Here is a 26,433-nt window from a genome sequence, read left to right on the forward strand (position 1 = left end):
CAGCCTGGGAGTTCTGTCTTCACAAGATCAGCAGCAAGAGGCTGCCCCGTTCGGATTTTTTTTATGATCAGCCCTTTCCCCCGCGGAGACTGTAAGAGTCTCTGGCTGAAGCACAGGTGATGCTTCAGGCCCATCGAGGGCTGGGGTGGCTGGGGCACTCAGAGCAGGGGCCCATTCCCAGCCCCTCCATTTACCAGCCGCACATTCCTCCTCTGTGCCTTGGTTTCCTCGTCTGTAAAATTAAGGTTCTAACAGCACCAACCTCGTGGAGCTGTTGAGGGGATTAGATGAGGCACCGTGCCTGGCTGTGACAGGTAGAGCCGCACGCAGCAGGTTTTGTTTTTGTGCCTGGGAAGCCCCAGTGGTGCTCTTGCAGGAAGTGGGTCTGGTGAGGTGGCAAGAATGCTGGCCTAGGAAGTCATTGCATCTGGCTTCACATCTCATTAATTTTTTTCTCATCTCTAGTATCATTATCTGAATGTAATAGTTACTGCTTCATAGGGTGCTGAGGGTTTCTAGATTCAAGACTGACATGAAAAATGTAACCTGTTTCTCTGTACCTTCACCGGAGTTGCATTTGAAGAGGGGACTAAACTTGTGACTGCCTCCTCTTGGTCTTCCAGCCTTTAAAGCAGTGATTCTCCAACTTCAGCGTTCCTAAGTGTTAATTACAGGAACGCTTACTTAAAGTACACATTCCGAGGCCCAGTCCCCAGAGATACTAATTTATTTAGTCCAAAGTGGAGTCCAGGAATCGGCATTTTTAACCAGTTCCCTGTGTGATTCAGTGCAGGTGGTTTTCAAAATGCTTTTTAGCACTCAGGGGTGAAGAAAGGGGAGCTAATATTTATTGAACAACTTGTATATGCCAGGCATTTGGCTTACTTAAACCTTATCAAACTATAAATACACTTCAGTTCACTTTAGTTATTACCCACATTTGTCGTGTCTCCAGCCATGAGGTCCTGTGCCACTTGGGACTGAGGCCTCTAGATGTAGGACCTGAAAATGCAGCTTAAAATGGCCTCAGGCCTCAGCCCCAATCTCAGGGAAATTCTCTTCACTGTATTTTTAATATGCCGTGGGGATTCTCGAGATACAGGTGTAATGTTTTCCTCCAAGCATGACATCAGTGCTTTGAAGAGAATGAGTCTCACCTCTTGCTGAGGTGTGTTGTACCTTGCCCTGGGGCAGCAGCCTGCAGTGAAGACAAGACAAGACGTGCCCAGAGCTTGGCTTCTCGTGGTATCTTATTTCAAACTAGAAACTCTGTAGGTAGCCTGTCAAAAGAGAGCATCATTCCTTATGGAGCCTGAATCTCCATGGGGAAAACCACCCAAAGCAGAAAGGAGCATCTCTGAGTCTGTCCAGGGTGTCCTGTTGTGCAGCACAAGGAGCGTGGTTCACGGTTATACAGTGTGGCCGGCACCCCCACCCCCACCATCATGATTGCGCCTGGAGTTGTCCTCAGGTCCCAGAGTTGCCGTCAACCTCCCACATCCCACAGTTGGCCATCCGCGTTGTCCGACTACCCATAGAGAAAACAGGATAGCCTAATGGGAGAAAGATACTGCGAGGCATAAACAGATGAAATTTATGGATGTCACGAACTTGAGAGGGAAGGTGGCATTCTCAGATGACAAATGAAGGACCCAAAGAGAACTTGATAGGCTCCAATGAAAGAAGTAAATAATTACACGAAATCCAATAAGAATAAACCTAAAATCCTACTTTATCCAGAAAGCACACACAGCAAGTAGTGTGCAGGACAATACTGAATAATGGGGTTTTTATAGCGTGGGGAGGCCTCCGTGAAGGAATGTGATAAAGGGAAATAGTGGAGGGCCTGCACGCAGTGGGGGGAGATATTATTTAGCCACATATGTGAAAACACTTTGGGGATTTGTTGATTAAAAGCTCACGATGTGTCAATAGGGCAAAGTGGTGAACAACAGAACATGTGCTTTTTTGGCCAATTCGCAGAGTTGAGGTGTCCAGGATAGAACAAGGAGGAGCTGTGTGCTCTGTTCTCTGCTGCCAGACTGCACGTGGGCACTCCCTGCAGGAGACATTCGTCTCAGTGAAAGTCTTAGTGAGACAATCCCCAGGATGTTGAGGAGACGGTTAAAGTGAAGAGCAGTGGAAGGAAGTGGGACTGTTTAGCCTAGAGAAGGTGTAACAGAGCAGACTTCAAAAAAACTGGAGGCCACTCAGGCAGAAGCAGAGTTAAGAACTTCGTCGTGGCCCCACAGAACAGAATTGGAAGCACAGGGAGGCAGATCTGGGCTTGAAAGGGATAGACATTTCTACTAATGAGACCAGTCCAAAGGTGGAATGGGTTCCCTAGAAGGGAGCAAGCCCCCTTGTAGACTCAGGACAGTAACGGACCTCTCATACAGCATGGTCAGGACTGGAAGTTAATAGGAAAAAGAATCTGTTAAGTAGGTCATAATAAAAATTACTGGTTAATTTTTATTAACGTGAAGCGATAATGGTTTTAAGAGGATCTTGAGTCCTCTGCACCTGACATAGACAGGAAAGGGTTGGCTCGCTGGGAGACGTAGCAGGGGTTCCAGGGAGGCTCTGAATGACTGCTGGCTCACTTTGTGGCATCAGTTCAGGTGTCGAGGGCTCCCCATGCAGTCAGAGAAGAGGAGGAGGACATGGAGGCCTAGCCCGTAGGTGCTGGAGGGGCATCTGGGCATTTGGAAGAGGTCAGTGCCAGGTTAGTGCGGGATCCCTCCGTGGCCTGAAAGTTCTGTGAAGTCAAGGACTGTATCTACCTTGTTCTGTCTTTTTTAAACCATGTATGGTTTGTTGTGTTTTTTTTTTTTTTAATATTTATTTATTTGACTTCCCTGGGTCTTAGTTGTGGCACTCAGGATCTTCAGTCTTCTTTATGGCATGCAATATCTTTAGTTGCAGCATGTGGGATCTAGTTCCCTGACCAGGGTTCGAACCCGGGTCCCCTGCATTGGGAATGTGAAGTCTTAGCCACCGGACCGCCAGGGAAGTCCTGCCTTATTCTCTTCTTGCCCAAAATGGGTGGCGTGATCCCTGTGCCTTTAGGGGAAATGTGTGGGCAGTGGGCTGGCAGGCTGGACGATGACTTCTTGAAAGGAAAGAGTTTGTATCACACCTAAAGGAAGGTGAGGGAATGAATTGATCGCATGAAAGTAAAGGCCTGTAGGTCGAGGCAGTTTGGGGAGTAATCTTTAGTCTCAGAGGCACCAGGGGGCAAATGGCATGCAGGGGAATGTGAACGGGGTACCTGGAGTTGGGGGTTAGGGAGAAACAGAGAGGACGGAGTGAGGAGATGTCCAGTGGGGAGGGCTCGCACAGACTGTCGGGAGCATTGAGAGAGATGGGGATTTCACCTGGTACCAAGGCTGAGCCCAAGGGATTTCTCCCTCCTGACTTCTTCAGGCTCTCTCTGCTTAAAAGGGATAAAGGAGCATGTGCCCGGTCTCTACGAAGGGCTTTTGCTTTTCCCCAGGCTTCCTCTTCCTCTTCCCTTGAAGGAGAAGAAGAGAAATGAGAATTCTGCCCTTTTGGGTGCTGTCGGTAATTGGTGGGGCAGGTATCTCTCTCTTGGGAGCTTGATTCACCCGCTCTAAATGTGCCCCACCCCCTTCTACTGAATCCTCAGGGTCTAGAATGGGGCCTCGTGCACACAGTCGACACTTAGTAAGCATCTGTGGAGCTGAGTGGTGATTGGGTGTGTTGAATGCTGCAGGTCTCAGCATTCGTCCCCACACACATAAATAAAACCAGAAGCAAACTGGGTGATGGAGCCTGCACACGAACCCAAGGGGCGGCCTCCTGATGCTGGCTGTCTGGAAGGCAAAGAGGCAAGTGGCTCAGAGTGACCAGAGCACCAGATACCGTGCTCCTGGCCCAGAACTAACCGGCAGTGTAGAAGCCGACTGCATGTGGATATTTGCAGACTGAGACAGACTCAGGCCTTTCCTCCCCAGGGGCTGAGCTTGTAGCCTCCCCTGCTGGTTCAGTGAGTGAGGGCCCCAGCGCCAGAGCTCCAGGTTTCAGAGCAGCTGAAGCCAGCCAGACCTGAAAGGCTTGTGTTGGCAGTGCCAGTATCCGCCCAGCCTCTGCCAGTGCGGGTGGCTGCTCTCGGAGCCTCTGCAGGGGAAGCCGATTGGACTGCAGCCCGAGCTACTGCTGCCTATAGCTTGCTCCCTGCAACGCGCTCACTGTTGAGAATGCACCTTGTTCATACAGTCGGAGCTTAGAGCTCCAGGAAAAAAAAAAAAGTAGTTTCTTTCCATGAGGGAACAGTTCAAGAAGAGCCAGCTGTCCTCTGCCCAGGAGAGCCAGGACTCCTCTCTCGCTTTGTTTAGAATGTCCGAGCTCAGGAAATTCAGGTGGGTAGAAATTGCTTTTCTTGTGTCGAGAGACCTGGAGCAAGGATGCAGCTTGTCTCGTGTAAGGAGGATACCGTTAACAGAGGCAGATCCGCCACCCACACCCCAGGAGGAGGGGGCCAGAGGGTTAAGGCAGCTGTGATTCACCACAGGACCTTATTTGTGATGTGTGCGTTAGTGGCATGCTTGTGCTAAAGCCCCAGCCCTGGGGGCCTCTCTGGAGTCTTGTAGAATGCATGCAGGCCTGTGGGTAGGTCCAGAGTCCTTGTAGACAGCAGGAAGGGGGCCACTGCAGAAAAGCTGGCCCTTCCCTCCACCAAGTGCCTTGTCCAGTCACCTGGGTCCAACACCTTAGCTTGAAATAAACTGTTTCAGCAGCTTCAGCAGCCAGGTGGGCATTCCAGGGCCTTTCCCTTCAGCCCTAGGCTGTGTGCCCTTACCTCTGAGCCTGGCTTCCACACATCTCCGTGGTGTCAGCCAGAGTCCCCCTCCTGCCTCTGAGCAGAATAGGGCAGCATAGAAGAAAAAGCATAACAGCCACTCATGTATTTAGCACTTGCTGAATCCAGGCACCTTACTGGATTTTTAAGATGCATTATCTCTCTCAAACAGCTTGAGCCGGGGCTCAGAGACATTGAGTAACTTCCCTAAGGACACACAGCTAGAAAGTGTCCGTCACCACTTGAACTTAGACCTCCAACTATGAAGCCCAGGCTCTTGACCAAGCCCCTGTATAACCTGAACTTGCCTCTTCCCAAAATGGACCTGTTTTTCCTTCTGAACTTACCTTCTTGCCACCAGTGTATGCTCCACCTCTCCTCTATTCTCCCACCTCTCCTCCCAGTGTGAACATAATCTCCATCTCCCCCACTTTCACTGAGTCTTCCCACCTAACCATTTGCCAGTTCCCACCCACCCCTCTCTAGGAAACTTAAGGCCAGTGCACACACTGTACACACACCTACACGGTGGGGGAGGTATGGGTGGGGCTAGCTGGCTGCCATTCACTCTGAAGGCATCTGTGCCTTGCCAGCTGATTGGTAATGGCCCGCGTTGCCTTCGCTAAGAAGAAAACACAGCTGTTGGGACCAGACACGTGGAACATGTGGCTGCTGCAGGGTGGGTTGCCCGATGATGTGAGCATTTCGTCTTGTGACCCGTCAACCCCTCAGCTGGCGCAGACCAACCATAGCACTAGGGCTGGCTGAGTCTGGACACTGGGATCCAAGGAGGCTGAGGGCCATGCCTGTGTTGGAAGCAGTGGGGTCCTGCTGCAGCAGGGACGGAGAGCAAGTGACCCGTTGACCGAGTGGAGGCCCTGAGACAGGATACCCGGGGCTCATCAGGATCCGTGTTTGACACAAGGACCCAGACCTTTTCTCCTTGCTCACTTTGTCATTCATCGCCTGCCAGGTTCTTCCCTCCACTCCCCTCTGACCTATGACCCTCTCTCACAGTGCAGTACCCATTCGTCCTGATTGAGCTGGGTTGGGAGTGTCTGTCTCCCCCTTCGTTGTGAGCGGCTGCCTCAGCCTTCAGAGAGATTGTGCATCCTCAAAGCCAGCTTCCCTCCCCTAGGAACATGAATGACCCCTTTCCTCTGTTCTCCCAGCTCCAGAGGATTCCCTGTGTCTGAACTTTCATTGGCAGACCTCTTCTCAGGCTGACCCACCCTCGGCCACTGTAGAATCATTCTTCCAGGATGACCGACCCACCCTTTGGTCTCCCATGAGGATGAGTCGTGTATCACTAGAGGTTCTCAGTTTGTGAAAACACTGTAGTCTGAGTTCAGTTTCTTGTAGCCAACCGGGCAGGCTTGGCTCATTAAAGATGATAATTAACCCATTGCTAATTGACCTCAGCAGCCAGCCGGGCGGGCCTGTGTTTTACCAGCCTTGGTCGTGGATTTATAGGCTATGTTAAGATTTCTTAATAATCTCAGCAAGACTTCACTTTTCTGTCTGCATCTTATTTGCTCTAAGGACATTCTGTGAAATTAACAAGCTATAAAGTTTGATTGAAGGTTTCAACAAATGTGAAAGTAATTGGCTCCATTTAGAGAAACAAGAAAAATAACCTGTAAACTTGAGTTTGTAGGGGAAAACCCGTGTGACTTTTCTCTGTAACCAGAGGAGCAGTAGCAAGCAAGACTTTTTAAAACCAGAGAAGAAAGAAAAAAAATAGAACTGGCTGATAGAGCAAGTTTAAATTCTGACTGCCCCAAACCAAACGTTTAGAAAAAGAAGTTTTGCAAAATGTAGCCAGCCACTCCAATGTCTGTGCCTTCCAGGAGGCCTGTCTGGAGAAAACAGGGGCCCAATAAAGATGCAGCAAGTCCCTCATTCCCTGGAGCTTGCATCCATAGGCCTGGTTCAGCTCTCTGACCCCTCTTCCTGTTCCCTGGCTGGGTCAGGGCTGTTCCCCCTTCCCCATGGCTGGTGTTAAGTCTCACAACTTAACATCCATCTATGGTACCTGCTGCTCAGTTCCTCATCTCTCCCTCTCCCTCCACCACCTTCCATAAGACAGCTTAGATCTCTTTTTCTGTTCCTTCAAGGCAATTTTGCACAGGCTGCGTTGATGCTCTGCTGCGTGGCCATGGAAACTCACCGGTTTTCAAAGAATACCGTTCGTTCTCTGCTCATCCACCACCCCACCCAAGATATGCCCCAGACTGCCTTCCCTCTTCTCTCTTTACCCTGGCGGTTTCTTCCTGCTTTCCTCAAGACCTCACCTTCCTCTGGACACCAGCCTCTGCTTACCACATGCACGCTCATATTATCTCTCTTGAAGGAACTGAGCCCGGGACAGACCAGGCTCCCATATCACCAGCCACATCTCACTTTCAGTTTTCCTTTCTGCTGGGTTCTTTGCGTGTGGACCTGATCCGGGTGATAGCTGGAGCCCTGAAGCTCGAGGTTTCAGTTCCCACCGGTGGGGCACACTGCCCCAGACGGCCTTCAGGGGAGGGGAAGGGGCTTTCTCTGGGTGCCCTTCTTTGAGCCCTTCCCTGACCCAGAGCCCCAGTTTCCTTTCCTTCTTTCTTTTAAAATTTTATTTATTTTTGGTTGTGTTTGGTCTTCGTTGCTGTGCGGGCGTCTCTCTACTTGCGGCTAGTGGGGGCTTCTCATGGAGGTGGCTTCTCTTGAGAGCCCCAGCCTCCTTTCAGAGCTGACTGGAGTGAGACATGAGAGGCATTTTGTCCAGTAACTTTGGAGTTCCTCGTGGTCTCATGCACCGTAAGTCCCTCCAGGAGGAGGATAACTGCCCCTAGGAAGGTGCAGGTCTCAGGTTCCCCAGGTCTTAGGTTCCCTGGGTGTTCCCTGGCCACCAGGCCTTTTCCTCACCTCTAGGCCTGGTCCAGCCCCACCTGTTAACAGCCCAGATCTTTCTCCTCTAGAGAATCTAGAATTTGCCCAGAGCTACAATGTACACACCACTTACATTCTCTGTTTTTCATTGATACAGAATGGAAAAATGTACTCACGAACAGAGCTATTGTGGGGATTATGTCATAGACTGCATCTGGGCTCCTTCCTTTCTGAGCAGGGAGCCCAACTTTAACCCCTCTCCTACCAGGAAATCCTCCTTGGCCAGGCAAAGCTCGCCTTGGAGTTGGCTCTTTGTGGCTGGTTTAAAGGGCTTCTTCCGTTGTGACAGCCCTTTTTATCCACATTTAAACTTTTCTTGCCCAACTCAAGTGCTGGAGGCTTTGTATAGGAGGAACCTACCCTGCTGGGCTGGTCCCTCCCACCTGAAAGCAGAAGGCTTCAGCAGACAGGCCAGTGGGCTGGAGACCGAAGGTGTCTCTGGGCCCCTGGACAAGCCCTGGACTTTCTGCCTCGGAGTTCCCAGCTCCTTGATCGCTCCAGCCCCACTCCTTATCCCAACAGTGCACTCTGAAACCTAAGGAGACTGTACAGCCTTGGCTCTCCTCCCCCATAGTTGGATCGCAAAGGCGAGGACACTCTTCCAAAAGGCTGGGTGACTTTTCTCTCTCCAAACTTGCAGAATTCTTTTCTGTATCCCACTTAGAGACCCCGTTGGATCAGAGCTCCTTTGAGGATCATCCAGGAGTTCCTTTGCCCTCGGGGAGGAACTGATGGCCACAGCAGACTGAATCCCCTGGAAGCCAGGTTCCTTCCAAACAGAGTGAAAACTAAAATGGGGGGTGGGGAGCAGGGGCTGGGGAAGGGAGGTGACACTGCTTTTGTGTGTGTGTCCACGTAGATGACAGTTCCCCACGATCCTCTAAGGATGTGCCGTGGGCCAGCTCAGGATGTCTGCATCCCTGGAAATCCCCGTCTCCAGGAGCCCCATGTCCACACATGTGGCCTTTCTCCCTCTTGGCCAGGAATCCTGCTTTGTTCCTCAGCCACTCAGCGTGCCCTCCGGCCCATGCCCTAACAGCAGGAATTGTCTGGCCCGCCTGTCAGCACACACACCCCTGGGCACACTCTCGTCTCCTGGGCAGATTTCGGCTGCACACTCAGCGGGAGCGCCAGCGTACCCCTTACCCCAGGGTGATGCCAGAGACCACCGTCAGGTTTTTCCTCTGTCCTTCTCTCACTGCTTCACCCCCACCTCCTCTCCATTCAGTGACAGCAGCCTCACACTGAAAAGGAAAGTCCTGGCTCCGTTACATAATTCTCCATAGTGCAAGCAGTAGCTGGGGCAGAAGGTCAGAGGTCACAGTGGGGTCAGGTGGCTGACACACACTGTAACGACAAGGTGGTTAAAATTAGACCACAGAGAGGAAACTGGCAGTCTTGTGGAAATGCAGAAGTTTCCTCTGCAAGTGAGAGGCTGGGGATGCAGGGAGGCCACTGTGCGTGCTGGCTGCCAGGCTATTACTCATTTCAGCTCTGTTCTTTAATGCCTCTTAGCCCCTGCTTCTGTATTTCTAGCCTTCCTCATCCCATGTGTGAAGACACGCGATGGAACCCACAGTGACCTGCCCTGCCCCAGCATGTGCTTCTTCCCTCCTTGGAAGCCCAGGACTGGGCACCCCAAGCTCATGACAGCTATCCTTCCCTCAGCTGTTCCCGGGTAGCTGAGCACCTTTCAGGCCAGCCTCCCAGTTGGTCGAGGTATTCAGCCTGAGATTCAGGCCTCAGTTGCTGCCCAGGCCATTGGTGGGGCCAGCAGAGGCGCCATCAGCCCAGAGCCATGTGCCTCCATCCTGGGCCTCCATCCAGGCTGAGAGACGTGGCCGAGGATAGAGGTGCGCGGCTCAGGGCTGACAGTCGTGCACGGTCAGCCTCCCCCGGCCACCCGGCTGCCGGAGTGGTGCTCGTCTCCACCGGCTCCTGGCGGACTTGGGTCATGCCTGCTTCATCTCTCCCTCTGGTACCAGCTAGGCTTCCCTGCGCCTCCCGAGTGCCCTGCTTTTCCCCGGCGCCCCTTGCCAGGGAACTGCGAAATGTAATCTCTGCCACCAGGGGGTCGGGGGTTATTACCCAGGCAAAGGCGATAACAAGACACCTGTGCACCACTGAGCAAACAGTCTAAGACAGTCTCCAGGTTAGTTACCGTACTGTGTGATGCAGCCAGGGCAGTCCCTGTCACGTGATAGGATGGGAGGCATGGGGTTGGTGGCGGGTGGGCGGCCGGAGTCCTGGTCAAGGAGGGGCTGCCGCCCTGCAGCATATTTGGTCACTGCTGTATTTCCTTGTGGGAATGGCATTCACTACTTGTGAGCTCCAGATCCAACGGGGGCCCCTCTCCTCCCTTGGTGAGTGCCCTCCCAGAAGGGAGGAGAGGACCCCAGAGGCCAGGGAGGAAGAAAAGGGCATGAGAAGGTGCAAAGCAGGTGGGTTTGCAGGTTTCGCAGGAGAAGGACCCCAGGCAGGGTGACTATGGAAACTTTATCTCAGCCACTTACAAATGTGATGATTGCTCAAGACACTGATTTCATTTCAGCTAAATCAGCCCCAGCTTCTCTGACAGCACTGGCTTGTGTGCTGATGTGGCCACATGGGAGCGGGACAGCCCAAACCCCTGGAGGAGCAGAGCTTGGTGGAACACCCTGCTCCCACCTGCTTTGCCTGTCTCCCTTCTCCTGACAACAGTTTCCTGCCGGACCCCTGTCTCATGAACACAAGAGGCTCTTAGGTGGGGCAGGAACCTGTCAGGGGAAACCTGAAATGATCTGGCTGAAATGAAACAGCCAAGAAAGCCCTCATCATTCATTTCTCACTCAGGCTGAAAGTTCTTCCCTCAGGAGTCTGGCGAGAGTGGAGCTGGGAGCAGAATGGAGAGTGGCAGCGAGTACCAGGACACCGAGTTCTGTGACCATCAGTGTCTTAGCCTCCACCCCTCCTTCTATCAGCCAGATAACCATATCAGGACTTAAGTCAAAGAGAGGCAAAACCCCAGAGGACAACGGTCATTGGTTGTCCGCTACCCTAGAGATGACCTGAGGGGAGATGCTGGTGACTCGAGGATCTTGGCCTTTGGCCTCCTCTCACATACACAAGCTCCCCCTCACTCTCTCCACGCTCCCCCCACCCCCACCCAGATGGCACATTTCTCAGGTGCCCCTAAGCCCCCAGTCAATGTCTCTCATCTTCCCTTTCAGAAAGTGCTGTTTTTCTTCTCTCCCTCTTGCCCCATAGGTTATTGCAGCCGACTGCAAAAGGGTCACAGTGCTGAAGTATTTTCTGGAAGCCCTTTGTGGACAAGAAGAGCCTCTGCTGGCATTCAAGGGTGGAAAATATGTGTCAGTGGCACCCGTCCCAGACACCATGGGAAAGGAAATGGGAAGCCAAGAGGGAAAACAACTGGAAGATGAGGTACAATGCGGGAAGAGCCCGCTGTGGCCGAGGGACGGCTCCCCCCAGCCCCGCCCCCAGCCCCGCGCTGCCCAGGGTTCAGCATTGACCCCTGGTTATTTATAACCACCCAGAGCAGTGGCAATGCCGACGTGACCAGCCGGCTCCTCAAGAGTGCACTCTGCTGGTGCCCCTTCCTGCCAGTCCCACCCCAGTGCCTCCATCTCACTCTGCTACAAGTTCCAGATGCTTCTTTTTAATGTTGCATTGGAGGAGAAGGGAGGGAAGAAAGAGTTTAATAATGTGCAGCTCTGGAGGCTTAGGGAAGGGGGTCGGGGGGTGGGGAGTGTTAGGGTTCAGGCCGAGGATCAAGTTTATGGATGTGTGGAGCCCCGCGCAGCACAGGCCCGAACTGCAGCCTCCAGCACACATACAGGAAGAGCTGACATTGCTGGCCCCGTGTGGAAAATCACCCCCTCCCTCGCTCCCTCCCGCCCTCCCTCCTGCACATCCTGATGTGATTAAGGAATTCTCCTCTTGTTTGTTTGCCCTTGGTTGTTCCTGTAGCCCTTGCCTCACTCCAGACAGTGTGTGTGTGCGCGTGTATGTGTCTGTACCAGCCCGAATGCCCACCCCTGCTAGAACCCACTGGCGTTTGCCTGGCCGTGCATGTAGGTTTCTTTCTGGGGGTGACTGTTAACGGCGGTTCTGTGTGCATGGGGTTTGTGTGTCAGCTTAAGTTGAACACTGCTGCCCGCTGCCCTGCCGTCTGTGGGTTGAGTCGATGTGAGGTGGGACACTGTGGGTGCGTGTGTGCGTTTGCTGCCGCTGCCAGCTGCCTTGCTATGTGTCTGGGCATGGATGACTGTCTGCTGGGGGCGTGCACAGAGCCCACCTTGCCTGACACTCGTCTCTTCCCTCCTCTTTGCCCACCGCTCCCCTCCCCCGCCCAGTGTTAAAGGCAGAGGGGGCTTAGGTGGGAAGGAACGTGGGACTCAAGGAGGGGACGGAAGCGGCTGCAGCCAGAGGCCAGGTCAGCCGTAGGCCAGCACAGTCATTTGGCCTGCGGCGGCCTCCAGCGCCCGGTGGAGCAGGGCGGGGTTCGGGGATGAAATCAGCAGCAGGCCCGGGAAGCCAGATGTCAGCTGGAAGCTGTCGCTGGTGATCTGAGGCAGTGATAGAGTGGCCACCTTTGCTTCAGAGTCTTTAGAGCAGCCCAGTCTTGGACGGGCTTCATTGGAATAGCTGGAGAACCCCACCCCACCCCTGATGACACAGGGCTCTGCTTCCAGGCGAGAGGTGGTTCCAGGGATGAAGCTGAGCCCATGATTCCACGCCCTCCCGATGAAACCTGGGCAGGGAGTACTGGGAAAGAATGAGCTGTCAGTATGGGAGGAGCCAGTGGGCTTACTAAAGCCACCAGGGTGTCCAGGCTCTGGGCCCGGCAGAGCAGTGCCACCCAAGCCCTGGGCACCAAGGAGGGAAGCCTGGGCAGGGTAGCGCCCCGGTGGGGCTGTCTCACCCGTGTTTTAAGGCTGAGGTGGGCAGTAGAAGGTGAGCACGGTAGCTCTCCAGGGTACTGCAGAAGATGTCCCCTGGCCCCAGGAGCCTGCAGGACCAGATCCAGGGAGGCAGGCCAGCCCAGAGGGAGGGGCTCCTCCCCTCTCACAAGGAACAGTCCAGCTCCTGGCCCCAAATCTTGGCTGTGCCACACTGTCTCCCTCCTTCTAAGGCTTCTTGACCAGACAAAGGCTGTGACCTACACTGTGCTGCCCACTTCTTCCTTTTCCCACGAGCCTCCTGGGTTCCTTTATGTTAGTGGCCCCTGGGAAACCCTGCTTACCCTGGTCTGTGTAATTTCACAACCCTGCACTTCCTCGTTTGGTGTGAGAGCTGAGCCAACCTCAGACAAGCCTCGCTGACCCTCTTTTGACCTCAGTCAGGCTCAGCGCGAGCCCCACGATAACCCTGTGTATCGCTGATCAGAGCAGGCAGGGGCAGTGTCTCCCACAGGCCGGCCGGGGACCTGACTCCATCACCCCGTCCAGGTTAACCCCTAAGACAGGAAGTAAATGTGCAGAGAGAGCCTTCCTCCTCCCCAGGGCCTGGGCCTCTCTGAAAGCGGGTAGCCCTGCGGGAGCCTGCAGGTTGTCAGATGGGTAGTGACTACAGATGGCACCCCAGACTCCTGAGACCTCTTAGGTTAGTGGCAGTTCTGAGATCTCGTCTAGTGGCCCCATCCTGAGATCTCGTCCCTCTCCACCCTGTAAGACTGAGTCACTCAAGGTGATCGAGAGAGGAATAGGGGAGCTGTTTATTCAGACATCATTCTTCATGAGCAGAACAGAGTCCATTTCCTTAAGGATGCTGCCGACACACCTAACTCCCCACCCCTCAATTCTCCTCCTAAGACAAAGCACTGCCTACCCACTGACACACTCTGCTAACCACTTTCCGCAAAGTGTGTCCATCGGAATGCCATCGGAATGGGCAGTTGGAGGAAAGGGTAGCCTGTGTTGAACAGGATCCCTGTGGGCCTGTGGGAGCACAGCTGGGCTGCTGAGGCTGGCCCTGAGCTCCATCTAGGTCCAGGCCCGCACCTGTGCCACAGGGGGTCGTTGGTAGGAGCGCAGACTTTGGAATCAGACTCACTAAGGTTTGAATCTCTGCTCTGCCGCTTGCTCGCCTCGTGACCCTGAGCAAATTGTTTAACTCTCTAGACCTCCATTTGTTCATTTATTAACTAGGGGTGATGATAGCATCCATTCACAGGCTGTTGTATTAAATGAGTTATTAATACGTGAAAAATGCTTAGCCAGGTACCTGGCCTCATAGTAAGCACTCAGTAAATGACAGCTGTTACTGTCATAATCATCATCATTATTATCATCCAGTTATCATTCAGACCCAGGAATCTTCTGTTCAGCCACCCCCTGTGCTAACCCTGTCCCTCCAAGGGAGCTCTCTCGGGCAGCTGCATGTTCTCCACTGACCAAGGCCAAGAGTGAGGGAGTGAGAAGTGGAGCCCAGGACCACCCGGGGAGTAGTGGCTTCTAAGAGCCTTCTAAGAGCCGAGGCTGCGAGCAGGGAGGTGCCATCCCTGGGGAAGGCGCCTCCAGCCTGGCAGGAGACTCCTTCAGCTAGCCTGCCTTCTCCCAGTCTGTCCCAGCCCGTGGAGGGCAGCTGTGCAAGGTCGTGTCATGTGAATTCCTGTCATGGAGCCCCCAGCCCTCACACCGCCAGCCTGTGGCCTTAAAAAGAAACCAGGGCAAGGTCCGCTGAGCTGCAGCATCTGCTCCCTGATGCTGTCTGGGGTGAGGGTGCATCCACGCCCAGCTCCCAGCTGTTAGCCAGAGTGATTCCTATCAGATCATTAGCATGAATTACACTTCAGTTGGGTGGTTTAACTTTCTCTGTCGGTTTCCCCTTTGGTGAATTTCAAAATGAAAATAGGCCCAAAGTTTGACGTTTGGAGTATGTGCGAAGAAGGAAGGGCTGTGAATGTCGGCATGGAAGTAGATACAGTGTGGATCTGTGAGTGTGCAAGAGGAGGACCCTGGAGTGGACAGGAGAGCCAGGGGAAAACGTGACACTTCCCCGAACCGGCCCTTTGCAGGGAATGGTCAGAGAAGCCCAAGTTGAGATGCGGGAGGGACCAAAGGGTGGGTCTGGTCAGTGCTGTGGGCTCACGGTCTCCTCTGTCTCCTGATGTGCACCCCCACTGAAGGAGGAGGATGTGGTGATTGAAGACTTTGAGGAAGACTCGGAGGCCGAAGGCAGCGGGGGCGAGGACGACATCAGGGAGCTTCGGGCCAAAAAGCTGGCTCTGGCCAGGAAGATAGCGGAGCAGCAGCGTCGCCAGGAGAAGATCCAGGTGGGGCCCGGCCAGGCACGCGATTCTGGTGTGGGTGGTGGTCTGCCCAGGGCCTGGGGCAGACGGGAGTGGGGGTGAGCAGGACCCTCTCGCTGGGACCTGACTGGTTCTACCACCTGTGTTCTTCCTCCGCCGCTAAATTCTGGTTCAGCGCCTGGAGTCCCCCTCCTCCTGGGATCCAAGGCAGGGTCAGGTTCTTCTCCAAGAATCTGCTGAAAGCTCCTCCCCCTGTGATGATCTGTGATGCTGCACAGACCCGACCTTTCACACAGTTTCGGGGGTTTCCCAGTTCCCCTGAGCCTTGTGCAGACACTCCTGGAGAAACCAAGGTTCTCTATTGAGAACACCTGTTCTCGGGGGTGAGCTGGTGTCATGGCCACAGTCCGCTTGCATGTATTCCCACTGTAATGGCCAAGCCCCTCTGAATAGGACGCACTAAACCCTTCAGAGAGAAACTACTCCATCTCCACACCAGGATTCTCACATCAGCGGGCCTCTCGTGGACCCATATCGTCCCTGCCCGCAAGCTTTTCCTTACGGTTCTCCCAGGTCTGACTCTTGTGCTGTAAGCTCACTTCCTCTTATCTATTCCTCTTATCTATCGGGGCAGATGGGGAAGGGCCAGCTGGGCTCCTGCTATAAGACTAGCTGCACACGTGGGGAAGCGCCAGTCTTCTTCAGGGATGTCTGTCTTCAGCCCTCTCTTCACCCAACTCTGGCCTTTGGCATAGAGTGTAGTGCCTGTGGTCAGGCTGACCTGATCAGGCTGGGCTCCACCACTTACCAACCATGTGTCTTCGGGCACATGGTTTAACTTCTCCGAACCAGTTTCCTCATTTGCACAATGAAAGTAGTGACAGCACCTCCCTCGTGGAATGGCTGTGAGGCCTGCAGGAGCTGGTGCACGTAAGGCCCCAGCACAGCGCGTGGCATGAGTGTGTGCTCGTGGCACACCGTGGGCTGACAGCAGACCAATCGTCCATCGGACAGAGCCCTGCCCTGGGAAGAGCTCTGTCTGTTGGGATCCATGGGCCTTTAGACACACGTGTACCAGTCGACCAGTTGGAATTAAGTGTGTGGTACCTCTACAGCATCACCATCATGGTGGTATGACCACTGCCTCCCTCTTTCCATCATCTCTGTAAACCTCTGCCCTGGTCCTCAGAGCTTCGTCCTCGGCTGTCTTTCTTCCTGACCTGCGTCTCTTTTCTTCCTCACCATCAGTCGTCCCAAAAGTTCTCTCCATACCACGACCTCCATTTCTTGACTCTCACCCCAGCAGTCATAGAGTCGATTGTATCAGAGGTCCACAAGTACCTGTCTTTGTTGGTTCTTCATCACACTTGACTTCCCAGTGTCTTTGGGCCCTGAAGCCACCTCCCCCCAGCTCACAAGGACCCTCGTATTCTGTTGACCACACCAACATCCTAGGCTTCTAGACCATCGTTCTTTACTTGGTCTCCTCCTTCCTTTCTCTTACTTCTTAGTCTCACCATGCAAAGTTGACACTCCGCAGATATTTTTGCTCAGTGAGTTCATGAATGATACCAAAGAGAGCATCATCTTTTTTAATTTTAAAAAAATGTATTTAATATTACTTTTTGGTTGTGCTGAGTTTGGGCTTTCTCTAGTTGTGGCAAGTGGGGGCTACTCTCTTCACTATGGTGCTCAGGCTTCTCCTTGCAGGAGCTTCTCTTGTTGCAGAGCACAGGCTCTAGGGCGAGGCTCAGTAGTTTTGGTTCACAGGCTTAGTTGCCCCACAACATGTGAGATCTTCCCGGATGAGGGATCAAACCCATGTCCCTTGCTTTGGCGGGTGGATTCTTAACCACTGAACTATCAAGGAAGTCTGAGAATATCATCTTAAAGTTCCTCACTGGCTTTTAAGCCCTCATGTCTGCTTTTTTTTTAGTTTTATTTATTTATGTATATTTGGCTGTACTGGGTATTCATTGCTGCACAGGTTTTTCCTCTAGTTGCAGCGAGTGGGGGCTACTCTCTAGTTGTGATGCATGGATTTCTCATTGTTGCGGAGCACGGGCTCTAGGGCATGCAGGCTTTAGTAGTGGTGGCACGTGGGCTTAGTAGCTGTGGCTCCAGGGCTCTAGAGCAGACTCAGTAGTTGTGGCGCACGGGCTTAATTGCTCCACGGTATGTGGGGTCTTCCTAGCCCAAGGATTGAGCCCGTGTCCCCTGCACTGGCAGACAAATTCTTGACCACTGAGCCACCAGGGAAGCCCCCTCGTGTCTGATTTCTTCTCAGATCCTGTCTGTTCACTCGTTCATGCCCTCCTCTCCTCTCCATTCCCATCGCCACAGCTGCTGCTCTAGCCCAGGGATTGACTAGATTGGAGCCGGCAACCCTGCACTGCACAAGTCTGATGGGGTCCTATTTACCTTGGAGTCTGTGAATGGCAGCTCCTGGAGTTGTGGTACCGGGTCTTCGAGCCAGGCTCACTGCCTACAGTGTATCATTATACATAGTTTCATCGTTCCCTTCCCAAAAGAGCCACTCCCCTGCCCAGGAATCATCAGCCCCTTTGCTTGGCTAATAAAGTTGAATTCCTTACTGTGGCATCTGAGGCTGTTCCCAGTCTGTTTTCCCAGCCTCTTCTCCTGTTCCCCATGAGCCCTCACAAGCTGTGTGATGGTAGGCAAATGCTTTACCTTCTCGAGCCCGTTTCCTCACCTGTCAGACAAAAGTAGTGACAGCACCTCCCTCAGAAGACAGTGCACGCAAAGTGCCCGTCCATCCAGACACTCTGGCCCCCCTGCCCAGTCAGCACTAACCCTCTTTCCGCCCACCGTCCCAAGACAGCGTTCCCCTTCCCCACGCTCACGTCTTGGTTCCTGCTGCTCCCTCAAGCCCAAGTACCCTTTTTTCTGCTCCACATTTCCTATTACCTGTTGAAATTCTATTCTTCCTTCAATCCCCAGACGAAACCCCATCTCCCCAGTGAAGCCTTCCCCGACTCCCCCCAGGAGGAATTCATCTCTCTGCTCAGTGTTCCTGTGGCACTGATTTATACTTCACTTGTGAAACGTATATCGCGTCTCAGATTACACTTATTGCTGGGCTTGTTCCCCCGCCGCACCGTGAACTCCTTGGAATCAGGTTCTGCGTCTTCCGCTCAGTGTGGTAAGCAGTGCTGAGCACCTACCAGGCTGGTTACAAGGGGACATGGGGGCGAACCAAGAAAGTCCCATCCCAGAGTGTCCACTGGCGCGGAGAACTCAGTGATGTGATGTGGGAGTGAGCCCTGTTACCAAAGGGGAGCGCCGGCCGCTGGGGGAGTGCGTGCCAAGGGGACCTGGCCTTGTCCCGAGCACCATGGGCAGCCCGGCCTCACCAGTGACAAACGGCACCTGACAGCGGTCTCGTGCGGGACTTGACTTACGGGGCCTGTGGCCGCTCCTGCTTGGGGACCCCATCTGCCTCATCGGCTGCCTCAGAGCATGGTGCTCGGGTCCAGGCACCAAGGGCCTGCTGCCGGCCGTCAGGCTGGGCGGCTGGGGCCCCTTTAAGAGCAGGCCCCACATGCGCCGCTGCTGGCGGCCTGCCTCCTGTCAGCCCTCTTCCTCCGCCTCACGGCCACAGGAGGATTTCTCAGCAGAGAAAAAATTCCCCCCTTCCCTTCTCCCAGCCCCCCTTTAATGCCCGAGGCCCTTCACTTCCATAATTCTTCATTTTCCAGCCTTGAACGTAAGCCAGACACATCTGTCTGGCCATATGCGTGAACCCTGGAGTCTGTGCCGAGGTGGCTGTAAAACAGGGCCGGTGAAGGCCCTTCTGGGAGAGCACACACATGTGTGTGCCCTCGGGCCATTGGCTCCCTGCCCAGAACTACGGGGCTGCAGCACTCCAAACCCATGTTAACCTTTTCTTATTTTTCCTCTTTTTGTTTAATTTAAGGGGGGAAAATCCCAAGGAAAAGGTATAAATTGTCCTGGGAGTGGGGGAGAGGCTCCTAGCTGGAGAGGCCATTATTGTTGGCAGGTACCTGGTCACACTAATACAATAAGGAAGAGAGGAGCATCGGGTGAATTAAGATCGCGGAGATGGGCTGTAAATTACACGGCTCCGAACCCCCTCCGTCTCCAGGGGTGTTAACCAAGAGGTGTAAGGCAGGTCCCCAGCTCCCAGCGCCTTTTACAGATGCAGCAAAACAGGAACCACACATGTTTGGGGAAGGGGATATGAAGATGGGGTTGGAAAAAACTCTCCCGGCCCCCATGCTGGCTGTAAAGTCCAACTGAGATCTGGGGCCGGAGCCACACCCCCGCTTCCCCGCTCCCACCTAGACCCCTGGGCCTGCGCTCAGCTGCGGGATGGGGGGAGGCGAGGCCTGGCCTCCTCCGCAGCCTGTCCCTCCTTGCTTCCGGCGTTGCACAGAGGCTGGTGAGTGGGGCCGGCTGGAGGTCAGGAAAGGGGTGTGGGCAGCTCTCAGGACCTGTGCAGCTGGAGCCTCAGCGCCCAGGCCCGGCCCTGGACGCTGGGGGCCAAGTCCGCCCACCCAGGGAGGGCTTCAAGGCCGCCCTCTCGGCTCAGCCCAGCCTTCGCCCATTGCCCAAGACGGCTCTGCGTCTTGCCCTGGTTGTGCCCACCTTGCTGCCTTCTGAGTTCCTTTTGTTCCCATTGCCCTTCTTGGGAGGTGTCAGAGACCAGAGCAAGGGGCCTGGCTTGTCTGGGAAATTGGTCAGAAGTGTTTCATTCCTAACCAGGCCCCCAGGGCAAAGCAGTCGCTGAAAATCCTCCTCCCGGCTCGAGGCGGGCTCAAGGCGTGGCCTCTTGGCACCTCACCCTGGCCCTGTGAATCCCCCGCCTCCTCTCTGCCTCCACGAGGCTCTGCTGTGATTTGTGCTGCTGTCGGGCGGGGTCAGGTTTCCTGAGCAGTTGCAAACATCCCACCTGAAACATAACAGGCTCTTCCTCTGGCCGCAGCTATTGTTTCCCTCGGCGTTGTGGCCACAGCCTTGCTCCGTAGCCAGCAATGACATGTGTTCTGAAAATAGCTTTGCTCCCCTGTCCCCTTCCCGCCCACCCACCCTCCTGAAGATGCGGTCACTCCTTTGTGACGGCCCCAGGATTTTCATGCTAAATATAGCTGCAGCCCATTCACACTGCCACCCAGCTGCGGGGGGCGGCGCTGTGGAACAATGGGGCATGCACAGAGCCCCCACACCTGTATGGAATCCAGCGGAAGGCGGACACTCAGCCCTGGCTCCTAACTGTCGGAGACAAGGCGGGAGCCAGCGCACTACCCGTCCAGGGGCACGTTCACGCCAGGACAGGAAGGCACAGCAGCCCACAGAGCTGGGCAAACGCCCATCCCAGAGCTCGCTTCAGCCACTCGCAGCCCCCTGGCTCCTGCAGCATCTACAGGGGGCTGTCCTCCTGAGAGAGGTCAGGCTTTTCGGCCGAAACACCCTTGGGCTGCTGCTTGGAGCAAGCCCAGGGGTGGCATGCTTGGCCCTGCCACTCCCTGTCCCATCTTGAAAGGGCAGCAAGAAGTAGTGGGCAAGTCATCATAATTATAACCTTGAAAAAGACGGCAAGTATATGGTAAGCTCTGTGGTACCGACTCTGGATATTCAGAGAAGGGATCCTAAGCAAAAATGTTCCCATGAGCAACCCCCTGCAATGAAGATGCTAAGGGAAGCCAGTGACCTGGGCTGCTTTGTGGAGCAGATGCAGAATCTGCACCCGTGGGTTTCTGCCGCTCAAGAAGGAATGCCTGGGAGTTCCCTGGCGGTCCAGTGGATAAGACTCAAAGCTTTCACTGCAGGGGGGCGTGGGTTCAATCCCTAGTTGGGGGACTAAGATCCCACATGCTGCACAGTGTGTCCCCCACAAAAAAGAATGTCTGCCTGTAATGCCAGTGGTTATCTCACCAGCTTTTCCTGTCTTACATTGCATTTCCATTTTTCCAGTTTTTTTTATTTTTTTTAAATACCTCCACTTAACTTTTAAATAGTTAGTTAAATGCTCCACATAACTTTAGTTAAAGAAAAAAGGAAAAAGACACCACCAAGAGTGCCGTGACTCTCATAACAGAGGTCAGCAGCCCACCGCCCACCGTGACTCTCATAACAGAGGTCAGCAGCCCACCACCTTACCATCCCCAGCTCTGCTCCCTAGTGGTTGCCCCAGACAGTCACCCCCACCGGATATATAAAAGGTGAAAAATGGAGTTGGGCAGGAAGAACGGAAACTGAAATTGCTTGTTACTAATATCAGGCATCTAGCTAGATACTTTCAGACACAGGATGAGCGTGGAAATTCGCTATGTTACCACACTTCTCATTTCTGGTGAAGACATTGGTCTGGCCAGAGAGGCCCAGGGATCAACAGTCTCATCAACCTGTGGCTGCAGTCCCTGTGGAGCCCGGAGCAGAAGGAAGGCCTGCTCTTGACCTGGCGCTGCTCTGAGACCCAAGTTCCTCCAGTTCCACGACTCCCGTGTGAACTAACGGCAGTACCTTTATTTGTAACTGTCAGTGTCTCAATTTCTAAAAGGGTCAGCCTCCCCTAGTCATCCCCACCACGTCGAAGGAGGAACTTAACCTGTGAGGGAGCCCTTCCTGGGGACCCCAGCCCAGTAGCTTCCTCCTCAGATGTCTCTGTGGACCAGCCCCCTCCCAGGTCCCCACCAGCGTGCTCCAGGGTCCCTCCAGGCTTCAGAGAAAGTCGGTTACTGAGCGCCTTCCAGACACAGAGTTAAGTTCTTTCCTTCTTCACACTGGATGACTTCATGGTCCCTGTCGCCCCTGGTCTGATCCAGCATGTCCACGCTTTCCCTAGGGTTCCCAGCTCTGCATCAGAGGACCACTGTGGCCCAGCCTTCGCCGCAGCAAGAAGGGTTCCTAAGGACCTCTCCTTCCGGGTCAGCACACTTGACTCCGGGCCAGGGCCAGTCTGTCTGAATCACAGCATTCCAGTTGCGCCCCCCTCACCCCCACCAGAGGCTTCTGCAGCTTTTTGCTCATACAAACAAAAATAAATCTCACTACCGGCCTCTGAACTCCACAGCAGCATGCTTCCCCCTCTCCCCGAGCGTCCCATGGCTCTGAGTGGGGACTTGGCACTCGCCCCACCGACATCACTTTTTCACTCCCTGCGCATCCTGTGTCCTTCTCTCACCGTGCGACCCAGGGATCAGAGTGGGACGTGACGGCCGGCACAGGCGCCGTGCACAGCTGCCAGGAATCTGACGGGTAAAATCTGGAAAAGTTGGGAGGGCAAATGCTAAACACACACACACATACACATACACACACACACACACACAGCGCCACTCAGAGGGCCGGAAACACCGACACCCACAGACAAGGGCCTGCGATTCCCAATCCTTCCTCGTCTGAATTCTCTTAAGGGGACTGGGCTAGTGTCATGACCCAGGCATGACCCCCGCCTCCAAAGGCCTACTGGTACCCCCAAAAGAAGGGGGAGCAGCTTCATCAAATTGCCTGAGACCCAGGAGGGCATGTGGGGAACAGGAAGCAGTTGTGCAGTGACTCACTGGGCAGAAACCAGGTTAAGGGAAGTTGTCCGCTAGTGTCCCCGGGACCGGATGGTGGCAGCACAGCCCCGACCACCCTCAGCAGCTCAGTCCCACCCACCCCTGGGGACCCAGCCAGGCTGCCACCTCCCAACGACGCTGTGGCCTCCATTCACCTTTCTGGCCCTGAGCCAGCACTCAAGGAACTCAGACGGCGCACGCTTCCCTGGACCTTGTGCCTAGATTTTTCTTCCATCCTGTCATCAAAACACCCAAGCAGGCTCAGCCCCCCGCCTCCCTTGGCCACCTGGCCTAAGGGCCCTCCCAGTGAGGAAGGATGGTCCCAGGTCTTGGGATTTCATTGTTCCTGCAGGGTAGAAAGGGTAGCCAGTGCCACTTCCTTAGGGTCAGCCTGAGGGCCGGAGGGTCACTTCTGGAGGCAGGAAAACTAAGATGTGACAGGGGTCCAAGTGGGGGAGGCGGCGGCAGAGATGCTGTGCTCAGGCGAACCCGACATCAGGGCTCATCCTGCCTCTTCTCACCGAGAAAGAGGTCTGGGGGCCCGGGACACCAAGAGAACGCTCCTGGCAGTGAAAAGGCTGGTAGAGAGCCCTGAGACCTGGGGAGAGGGGTGACGGGGGCAGAGGCTGGAGCCCCACCAGTGAGGAGAGGCTGGAGTGTTCGCTGAGCCTGAGCGGGAACTGTTTCTTGTCCTCACAAAATACCCACGCCATCATATGTGTTCTGTGTCGGCTCCCTCACAAGAAGAAGTAATATTTTTTAAATGCCCAGGCTGAGTTTGATGGAACGTGTGTCACCCTCTAGCTGGCAGCCCCAGGGGGAGGGCTGGGGACCCAAGTTCCTGGGAAGGTGGCCCACAGGCCAGGTGCTGTCCCTTCCCAAGGTGAGGGCGGCAGGAGACTTTGCAGGTGAGCCCCTGGGCCGCGTTTCTCATGCCTGCTAGCACCCTGTGCCTGCCACCAGCTGCGGTGGCAGTGGCAGCAGCAACTTACTCAAAGGGAAAGGTCCCCAGCAGGTCACAGAGGAGCCACCCCCAGCATTCGGAGGCATGCCCTTTCAGTTTTACTGTCACTGCCAGTGAAACCTGAACACCTTCCTCACTGACTGTTAGTGGCCAGGGCCCAGCCCGTGGGCCCCATCTCAGTTGGCACGCACATCTGCTCCCCTGCTCGGGCCTTGTGTCCGTGTGCCTGCAAGTTGGTGTGTGGCAGGAGGCCACGGGAGGGCAGGGCAGGGCTGGGACCTGCGCGCCGGGCCCCTGCCAGGCTTGTTTGGTGCCCTCCAGCTCCACACACGGGGGGCACAGGGTCTGGACAGGTGCCCACAAACCAGCTTGCTTCCTGGCCATGGTCCCCAGAAGAGGAAGCAGCCAGAGGGTGACCAGGCCCCATACTGACAGGTGGACCCAAAGCCTATCTCCTGGGTCTCTGCCACGCATGCCCTATCAGACTTGAGAAAAGTGGGCTTTTCCAAATGGGTGTGCTACCCTGAAAGATGCAAATGTGTAAGACTGACAGGCTCCAGGCCACGAGCTTTCCGAGGTGTGCCGCCCAGACCACTGGTGCTACCCGAGGGGTTTTCAGTGATGCGTAGGAGACACGCTGACTCTTTACTGTGGAAATTCAGTTTGAACTGGTAAACGTTCCTGGGCACTCAGACTCCTGATAGCACGTATGTTATTTGCTGAGCCACAAAAGCGAGTTGACTTGAAGTCCATCTAAAGAAAAACACCAAATAAACAAAGAGTATAGATCATACAGAGTTGTGGCAAAGCAGCGCGGGTGGAACACAGACGACCCCTGCTTAGGGAGCACCGGGCTGGTTGGGGGAAGACGGTCTTCATTCTTGTCGGTCTGGATGGCATTCTCGGCAGACTTGTGACTTGGGATGTCATTTGTCCCACTGTGTGGACTCCTGCCACTCTGTCAAATTATTAGTTGCCAGCGTCACTTTTTTTGCATAGGTTTTGAGGTTTTCCTTTTTTTTTTTTCTTTCTTAACTACACAGTGAAGTAAGTGGAAATGACAAATTCTGTCTGAGTGTATGTGTATGTCTAAAGTATCTTGATTAAGAAGTACCTCCTGTATTCTCAGTAATGTGTGTGAAACCACTCTCATGCGCCGTGTTGATTTTTAGCCCCCAGTCTTCCTTTCAGAGCCCCATTATTTTGAATGCCATCAGGATCCCTTCTCAGTCCCACGTGGGGTTTCAGTCATACCCTGTTCCCCAAGCCATTTGGTCTCCGAGGGTTTGTCTTGGGCTGGCCCCATGGGGGGCTGGCTGTCCCTCTGGAGAGGGGGGCGAGGCTGAGGGGGCAGGGTGCTGACACACACAGTGGAGTCAGGGCCCGGGCTCGCCCGCCGCTGGCCTTCCCATTCACCGCTCTGTGTCCCTGTAGGCTGTCCTGGAGGACCAGAGTCACGTGAGGCAGATGGAACTTGAGATCAGACCCTTGTTCCTCGTACCAGACACCAACGGCTTCATTGACCACCTGGCCAGCCTGGCACAGCTGCTGGAGAGCAGGAACTACATCCTGGTGGTGCCCCTCATTGGTGAGTCAGGGCTGGGCCACCCTGCACGTGCGCGGCGAGGCCCCTCTGCACACATGCCCCACAGCCCGGGGCCCGGCAGGCTGAGCTCCGCCGTGTGTGTAAGACGGGATTTGCAGGGAAGTTGGGAATGCGTGGGGCAAGGAAAACTGTTTAATAATCAAAGCAGTTCGAATTATTATGGCTGATCCGTGGCTTAAACTGCTTGAGCAAATGGACTCCTGTGTCCCAGCAACCAGAGGCTGCCTGAGCCCAGCCCTTGTTTTTATCCTTATAAAGCTCGCTGTAAAACAGCAAAGCTGGTTCCCGTTATTGGTAAACACTCAGCCCTGGCAGATAACGGCAGTGATGCTGGGTGGTCTGGCAGGGAGGCTGGGAGGATTTTGAAGTGGTTAGATGCCTTTGGTCTGATGGGCTCGTAGCTTTTCACGATCGTTCTGTTGGTTCGAGGTAGCGTTCTTCTGGCCAGTGTCACCCTAAGGCCAGGCCGATGGAGGCCCTCCAGCGCAAGCCCTTGGCGCTCGCCTGTGGATTCCTGCCACTTGGGGCCTCACCACTGTCTGGTCGCTGTTTGCTGGTACAGGGTTAGCATCTCAGGGCTGGCTCACATGCTTCCACCCTCAGGCCGGAGGAGCCCAGCTGGGCCATCTCCAGGGACTGTCTAAAGCACCCCTGGTTCTCGGAGCCCTGTGGTGGGTCGGCCTCAGGAGGGGCCCCGGGCTCCTGTCTGTACAACTCATACAGCTGATAGCACCGAGAGCTGTCCTCTGAAGGGGGCGGGTGGGGGGCGTCTGGGAGACGACTGGGAAGCCCAGGCTGCTTAATGTCCCCTCTCAGCAGCCACTTGGAGCAAGTTTGGAAGCCCTGGCTGCTGGACAGTCTGCCAGACTGGCCGTCTGCCTGCCAAGCCACCTCTGACATCCATGCCAAGATGTTCCATTGGGCCTTCCCTCCCAGTCCCCAGTGTCTTAGTGCCAGATGAGGGTGGAAACAAAGGGCAGGAAACATCCGCCCCTGCAGAGGCTGTAGAACCCTGGGGGGTTGTGGGAAACACGTTAGCACCACCTGAGAATGTTGGCACTGAAGCGGCCCTCGGCCCGCCTCCACCCTCCCTGTCTTCCTTCCCCCTCCCCATGTGGCCTGGCCAGAGCCTCTTCAGCCCAGGCCCTGAGACCCACGGGAAGGTTTTCTGTTCTTCAGAAGTAGAGCAGCTTGTCTCCCCGGGGCCAAGCCAGACCCTCGAGTTGTTGCAGCCACCCCTCTGCCCTGGCCGGGTCCCTGGTGGGGCAGCTTTCAGGAGAGCAAGTCCCCGGGCCCTCCTGCCCGGGAGATTTT

At 54.7% G+C, this 26,433-nt stretch overlaps 1 protein-coding gene across 7 annotated transcripts in view; it reads left to right on the plus strand.

The window, feature by feature from the left end:
- The window catches only part of SMG6 (SMG6 nonsense mediated mRNA decay factor), a 197,945-nt gene that overhangs the window by 164,571 nt on the left and 6,941 nt on the right, over window positions 1-26,433 (plus strand). For 3 of the 7 annotated variants that reach the window (XM_081580003.1, XM_081580007.1, XM_081580005.1), the window contains exons 14-16: window positions 11,000-11,176; window positions 14,883-15,029; window positions 24,948-25,101. In XM_081580003.1, coding sequence (XP_081436129.1) covers window positions 11,000-11,176; window positions 14,883-15,029; window positions 24,948-25,101 — 478 coding nt within the window. Of the gene's footprint in view, window positions 1-10,999; window positions 11,177-14,882; window positions 15,030-21,831; window positions 22,052-24,947; window positions 25,102-26,433 lie in introns of those variants that run through there. The other 4 variants (XM_081580008.1, XM_081580010.1, XM_081580009.1 and 1 more) reach the window with 2 other exon arrangements.

Source organism: Giraffa tippelskirchi, chromosome 3 (assembly GCF_054371585.1).
Source record: "Giraffa tippelskirchi isolate mGirTip1 chromosome 3, T2T-mGirTip1v1.2.pri, whole genome shotgun sequence".
Taxonomy (NCBI): Eukaryota; Metazoa; Chordata; class Mammalia; order Artiodactyla; family Giraffidae; genus Giraffa; species Giraffa tippelskirchi.